The 7,208-nt window shown below is 56.1% G+C and overlaps 2 protein-coding genes across 2 annotated transcripts; both read left to right on the plus strand.

Moving 5' to 3' along the window:
* Positions 1 to 399: 399 nt before the first annotated feature.
* Positions 400 to 2,741, plus strand: LOC119356327 (ubiquinol oxidase 1a, mitochondrial-like). The gene is made up of 4 exons (XM_037623274.1): positions 400 to 819; positions 989 to 1,117; positions 1,719 to 2,207; positions 2,352 to 2,741. Exons 1-4 carry the CDS (start codon positions 511 to 513, stop codon positions 2,409 to 2,411), a joined length of 987 nt encoding a protein of 328 aa, XP_037479171.1. The 5' UTR covers positions 400 to 510; the 3' UTR covers positions 2,412 to 2,741.
* Positions 2,742 to 5,178: 2,437 nt separating this feature from the next.
* LOC119351923 (glucan endo-1,3-beta-glucosidase-like) lies at positions 5,179 to 7,139 on the plus strand. Its single transcript, XM_037618695.1, has 3 exons — positions 5,179 to 6,310; positions 6,392 to 6,710; positions 6,814 to 7,139. Exons 1-3 carry the CDS (start codon positions 5,273 to 5,275, stop codon positions 6,837 to 6,839), a joined length of 1,383 nt encoding a protein of 460 aa, XP_037474592.1. The 5' UTR covers positions 5,179 to 5,272; the 3' UTR covers positions 6,840 to 7,139.
* The last annotated feature ends 69 nt before the right edge of the window (positions 7,140 to 7,208 follow it).

Here is a 7,208-nt window from a genome sequence, read left to right on the forward strand (position 1 = left end):
AACTTCAAAATTAAATTAAATTGAAGTTAAAACGAGTGCTTACATGGCTAACCACGAGGCGTAATTCGTGTCCCGCCTAGGCATCACACGCACGCCAGTCCGGTCGCAAAGCCGCGAACACGTGAGCCTCTCGTTGGATGCCAGTGGTCACAGGCCGTCTCCACGCGGAAGGGGGGAAAAAGGGGGGGAAGAAAATCGCAACGACCAAAATTAATGCGATCGATCGACTTGGAGGAGAAGAAAAGGCCTCCTCAGTTTCTGGGATCCCCGGGAGGCAGGCACGGCCCCCCCGCCACTGACGCCGCGGCCCCACCCCTGCCCTCGCCGCCTCCGCCATCGCTCCTCCTTCCCGATATAAAATCCCTCGGCCAAAAGACCCTTCCATTCGCAACCCGCAACCCCCCAACCCCACCCCAACCACCCACCGCAGCAACAAGGGCAAGCGTGCGTCAGCATCAAACGACGGCCCGTCCCGGATTGTGATTCGCGGAGGCGTTCCTCGGCGCCCAGATGAGCTCCCGGATGGCCGGATCGGTCCTCCTCCGCCGCGCCGGCGCCGGCGCCGGCCGCCTCTTCGCCACCACCGCGTCCCCGGCGGCCAGGACCGCCCTCGGTGGAGGTGAGGGCGCGTGGGTGCGGATGATGTCCACCTCCGCGGCCTCGCAGGTCAAGGATGAGGCGGCCAAGGGGGTCAAGGCGGAGGCGGCCAAGGGCGACGGGGAGAAGAAGGAGGTGGCCATCAGCAGCTACTGGGGGATCGAGCAGTCGAAGAAGCTGGTGCGCGAGGACGGCACCGAGTGGAAGTGGTCTTGCTTCAGGGTACGCTCTTCCCTTGCTTCCTCTGCTCTGCTTTTCCCGTTTCGGTTCCGTCGCCGGCGACGGGTCGCCAGATCGGAGCGCGTACGCGGTCGATTGGCGCTGTTATTTTATTTCCTTGCTGCGCCGCCGCCGTCTGTGATTGATTGGTTGGTTTTGTTGCCCGCCGCAGCCATGGGAGACGTACACCGCTGACACGTCGATCGATCTGACCAAGCACCACGTGCCCAACACGATGCTCGACAAGATCGCCTACTACACCGTCAAGTCCCTGCGCTTCCCCACCGACATCTTCTTCCAGGTACGCGCGCCTCACCGGCCGCCACAACCGCCGGATGGTTCGTTCCGTGTTTTTTAGTCCAACCCGTTTCGCCGAAGACAGCACGATCGGCGGTGTCTGCGTCTTTGCGTGTCATGGCCTCGTGGGTGACGGATGTAGCATGGTCCCTGTCACGCTTTTGATTCTGTTCCCCCCTGCTTTCCGGGGAGACGGCGTTTGGACTTGCTATTTAGAACGCGGACCCAAGCCGTCATCCCGAGTATTTTTTACCTAATCGTTCGTTCGTGGGGATGGGTGTTTTATATTCTGCATCAGATTACTGTGGATAATCGCGTGCTGGAGAAATCCGCTGACAGTGGATGGAAGTATCGACAGATTATAGACTGTCAGCAAACATTAGGAACTGGAAACACAAATAACATGGCGACCTTGACATGCTACTACATCGGACATTTTATTATTGATTAAAGCACCAGAGAGGATGCCATTTGTTTTGCCATGTACTTTACTTTATTAAAGCATCTGTTTATCATGATTTTTGCACAAGCTGTATCATCTTGATCTCCACTCTGTATTTTGAAGTTCATCATGATCTGAAGCTGACCCTTCAAATTGGATGCAGAGGAGGTACGGCTGCCGCGCAATGATGCTGGAGACTGTTGCCGCCGTGCCGGGGATGGTGGGCGGCATGCTCCTGCACCTGCGCTCCCTCCGGCGCTTCGAGCAGAGCGGCGGCTGGATCCGCGCGCTGCTGGAGGAGGCCGAGAACGAGCGCATGCACCTCATGACCTTCATGGAGGTGGCGCAGCCGAGGTGGTACGAGCGCGCCCTCGTCATCGCCGTCCAGGGCGTCTTCTTCAACGCCTATTTCTTCGGCTACCTCATCTCGCCCAAGTTCGCACACCGCGTCGTCGGGTACCTCGAGGAGGAGGCCGTCCACTCCTACACCGAGTTCCTCAAGGACCTCGACGACGGCAAGATCGACAACGTCCCCGCCCCTGCCATCGCCATCGACTACTGGCGCCTCCCTGCCAACGCCACCCTCAAGGACGTGGTCACCGTGGTCCGCGCCGACGAGGCTCACCACCGCGACGTCAACCACTTCGCATCGGTACGCATCCTTCCAAATCCCACAAGATCAGCAAGTCAATCCTGACCCCATTTCCTGGCCAGTCCATGCTCATCTGTTTATGTGGATTGGTTCTGAACTTCTGATGATGCATGCTGATTTGGTCTTGTCGATTGTGCCGTGCAGGACGTGTACTACCAGGGTATGCAGCTGAAGGCCACCCCGGCGCCGATCGGATACCACTGAGGCTGGCCGTGTTCTGCTGAATTTTGCAACGCTACTACTGCTACTACCACCAAGCAAATGAGTGTTTCGTTTTGAAGGCAGAGGAAATGAGAGCTCTTTAGCTGTATAGGATGTTGCAATTGTTGCTCGTTTGGTAACTATCGAGTACTGAGAAATAAGCAGTGTGCTTGTCAGTTACGTATCTAGGATATTGTTGAACCACCATTTCGCTCTAAGATGAACCTATTTGGCGTACGCCACAATGTCTTCGTTATCAGACCACCATTGATCTACCTCGCTATGTACATATACCCTATTTGAATATTCTTCCTTTTCCTTGCTAATGTTGAATTTTCTGATCTGCAGTAGATTAGGTGTTTGTGGCTTGACGTCTTTCCTCATAGTCGGGCTTCTGACGGTTGGACTTTTTTTTTTGACAGAATTCTGAGCATCCCACGCCTTCCCGGGGCGAACTGATCAAAAACCTTTCACCCGATCATTGATCAGTCACAGAATCAACGCAACCCTTCAAACCATCCTATTCGGGCTGTTCCGCATCCTTTAAACCCCGCATATCTATGAGGGCAATTATTAGAAGGCCTAACGCGTCCATCATGTCAGACCCAGCATAACCTGGCCCACCCCGAGCCATAGCCGCTTGCCACTCCACTTCCTCCCTGCCCCCCTCCAATCCAATCATAGCTCATCTCCGGCATGGCGGGCAAAGGATTCGAGTCCGGAAACTTCGTCCACTTGGCTCTTCAATGATCCCAGGAGGAAACAAATTTACCAAATTTACCCCGCGTTCCGCCATTCAATCCTTCTGATGGGAATCCATTGCTTCCATGCAAGTGGGCGCTGGCAGCTCAAGGCGGCCAACCGTGGAGGCTCCACATTGCTTCCATGCAAGTGGGCGCTGGCAGCTCAAGGCGGCCAACCGCGGAGGCTCCAGAACTTGTGGCAGTACAGGCGCTCCGCACTGGCCTTTCCCGGGCTGGTCGCAAAACCCCTACGGTGGGTCATCCTCGCGATGTCGTCCAAATCCTAGCCCAAGGTAAACGCAAGCACTGCCCCACTGCCTCGGATGCAATGCCCAAGGTGCGGTAGCAAGACTGCGACCGAGGACCGATGTGCCCGCCGTGCAAGGAGCAAGGCGTGGAACGCCATCGAAGTCGTGCTTCCCCGCCCGCACAAGGGTTCGGAGGCCAGGGCTATCGAAGACGCTCGTGCCCGCATTTGGGTGAAGCGACAAGCCCGGGCCGCGTGTGCCTTCGCACTGGAGCAAAGCTAGGCTATCTGTGGCCTCTATGAGCTGCTCTGTGCGGATGAGGAGGATGGGGATGAGGGTGCCGCATCCAACCCCTATAGCTTCAGGAGCGAGCAAATCTTCCTTGACCCGTATTGCATCTTCAAGCGCTACGGGGACAAAAAGGACAAGGAAGGGTAAGGACACTGGCAGGCATGAATGAAGTTTCTCCATAACTCTAACATGCCAATTTTCGGTAGTCCGATGGCATGTATGATGAACTACTGAAACTACGCGCGCGCGTGCGTGTGTGTGTGTGTGTGCGTGTGCGTGTGTGTGTGCGTGTGTTTGCATGGGAATGAATGGATTAGAGGATTTGGTATGAGGGATACGGTTGTGGACGCAAACATTTGAGGGGTGACCAAGTGTTGTCTGCGGACGCATCCTAACGTGTTCACAGACGTTTGAGGGGTGATATTTGATGGATCCAGCTGTACATGCTCTCAACGTGCATTTCTGAACCCTTTCTAGTTCTGAATCCTCGCAAGTGCCATAATTTACTGTTCAATGTGAAATAGTCAATCGTCCGTTGTAGAGAAAAAGAGTGGTGTATTTCTTTTTTTCACTATTCATGAAAAGACCTCTGATCGATTATAAAAGTTTACCGAAAGTACAAAGCATCTCAAACATTATAAAAATTACAACGAGGTGTTGAAGTCTCGTGCACGTGCAAGGATCGACACCACAAAAGCCATAGTCATCGACATTAAAACCTTGAATTGATCTAAAAGAAATATGACACCAAATCTCGTCTTCGCGTATGCACAAGTAAAAACCTAACTTCAGCACCCCGAGGAGGTAGCAGGACTCTACACCGAAGGTCTGCTTAATCCATTCCGATGAACGAACTTGAAGGAGGATTGGAGTCTGTAAGACTGACTCGAAGAAAAAGTGCTGCCATCTGTCCTAGCGTAGATCCTGCGAGGACTAAAACCCTAATCAATCTAATAGCCGAAGCCGAGGCATCAGGATTCCCACCCTGACATTGGCCATCAGAGCGGCAAGTAGAAGGGATGCGAATTCATAGGCTCGGTCGCGAAGACCGAGGGGAGGAAGGCTTTCCATAGTCACTTTGTGCGAGGGGAAGGTATATTCCGCAAATGAAGAGAAATTCAACTTCATTTCGAGCTGTGGGATAGGACCATGCAACTGACACGCCGATGGTCTTTCAAAAATAGTATCTTGCTTTCTAGTCATTCTCTCCATTGTGATAGGCACGGTTGCTGTGTGGGAATCTTCATCTCCCATCGGAATTGTCAGCGTCAATTCGCAGTGTGCGTCAAGAAAGGGACAAAGCTAGCATGCATCGCAAGGTAGAACAAAATAGAGAGCCAAGGAAAGAACATGTTCATGCGTATAGCTCAGAGCCAAAGAAAAGAATCTTGTTCGGTTAGCAACCCTCTCAAGCCATACTCCAGAAATAAGTAAATAACCACAGTGCAAATCACTCCTCAGTGCTACTAGTAACTGCACACTGCTCGTCTTTCTTTGTTGATAAAAGGATCTCTCCCCGATTTCTTCACACATCACTCGACTACTGCTGCTGAACTGAAGCGGCATACGGTAGTCGACGACGATGCACGCGCCGATGTTGATCCTCCTGCTGTCGTCGATCGCCGCGGCGGACGCGGCCGGCATCGGCGTCACCTACGGCAGGCGGGCGACGAGCCTCCCGCCGCCGGCCGACGTCGCGCGGTTCCTCGCCCGCGGCACCGTCCTCGACCGCGTCAGGCTCCTGAACGCCGACCCGCTCGCCCTGCGCGCCTTCGCCGGCATGGGCCTCGCCGTGGACGTCACCGTCCCGAACGCCCTCGTGCCGCGCGTCGCCGACAGCGTCGCCTTCGCTCGGCAGTGGGTGCGCGACAGCGTCGCGCCCCACGCGGCGGCCGGGACCAACGTGTCGCGGATCCTCGTGGGCCGCGACGTCATCTCGCAGGCCAACCGCACGCTGCTGCTCTGCCTCGTGCCGGCCATGCAGAACCTGCACGCGGCCCTGCTCGCCACGTCGCTGCACCGGCAGATCAAGGTCTCCGCCGCGCACTCCCTCGGCGTCCTCGCCGTGTCCACGCCGCCGTCCGCCGCGCGGTTCCGTGAGGGGTACGACGCCGCCGTCGTCAAGCCGCTCCTCGCCTTCCTGCGCGCGACGGGCGCGCCCTTCATGGTGAACGCGTACCCGTTCTACGGCCTCACCAGCGACGCGGGGCTCGACTTCGCGCTGTTCAGGGTGGGCGCCGAGGGCGTCACGGACGCCGGCACCGGGCTGGTGTACACCAACGCGCTGGACGCGCAGCTCGACGCCGTGCACTCGGCGATGGAGCGGCTCGGCTTTGGTGACGTCGACGTCGTCGTGGCCGAGACCGGGTGGCCGTGGGCCGGGGAGGACTGGGAGGTCGGCGCGGGCGCGGACCACGCCGGGGACTACAACAGGAACGCCATCCGCCACCTCGGGTCCGGCGTGGGCACGCCGCTCATGCCCAACCGCACCTTCGAGGTCTCCATCTTCTCCCTCTTCGACGAGAACCTGAAGCCCGGCCCGATGTCCGAGCATCACTTCGGCCTGTTCCACGCCGACATGACGCCGATCTACGACGCCGGGATCCTCACCGCTCCGGAGGTAATTCATTCGTGCCACCATCGGTTCTACACTCCGCTCTTTCTCACGGTGATGTTAACTAGCCACATTGCGTGCGTGCAGTCCGTTGGGCCGGTGAGCTCCAAGGTAACACCGGCGGCGCCGGCGCCGGTGCCAGACGCAGGAGCGGCGGACTCGGGCGGTCGGCACTGGTGCGTGCCGACGCCGGCAGCGGACGCGGCGGTGCTGCAGGAGAACATCGACTTCGTGTGCGGAGGGGGCATGGACTGTGGTCCGATACGGCCGGGCGGGCGCTGCTACGAGCCGGACACGGTCCAGGCCCACGCGGCGTACGCCATGAACCTCTATTTTCGGAGCAACGGGCAGCACGCGTTCGACTGCGACTTCGGTCGCACCGGCGTCGTCACCACCGTTGACCCAAGTAAGACTTCTTCCTCCTCTTCTTCTTCTACGCCAAGTATTTCAGCTGGATCGATCTTGTCTCTAATTATTACACGGCGACATACTCTGTTTTTCCATGGCAGGTTTTGGAAGTTGCAACTTTACATAGAGGGCGTACTGTACTTGGCAAGAAGCGACATGACTTGTCATTGTGTTTGGTGTCCAGCATGTTTCTCATGCAAATTTGTCTGTCAAATTAGAAGACGAAAGAAACGAAACTGCTCTATGACAAAACATGGACAATGTGTGGACGACAACAAATCCAACTGCCGTTGCACCGCTGTGGGCATGCATGTGTGCGGCCAGATTATCACTGTCGTTCATGAGTTGTCTGATTTTGTCGTCCGTATAGCAATGTTGTGAAACAAAATGTTTTTAGAACCTTAAATTGTTGCATGGTTACATCTGGTGTCCCAACTTATTTCTTATACATTTTTGTCCTCATGTTTGTCAAATTTGCGAGTTTGACCTATTTGAG

Source organism: Triticum dicoccoides, chromosome 2A (genome assembly GCF_002162155.2).
Source record: "Triticum dicoccoides isolate Atlit2015 ecotype Zavitan chromosome 2A, WEW_v2.0, whole genome shotgun sequence".
In the NCBI taxonomy this organism is placed as follows: domain Eukaryota; kingdom Viridiplantae; phylum Streptophyta; class Magnoliopsida; order Poales; family Poaceae; genus Triticum; species Triticum dicoccoides.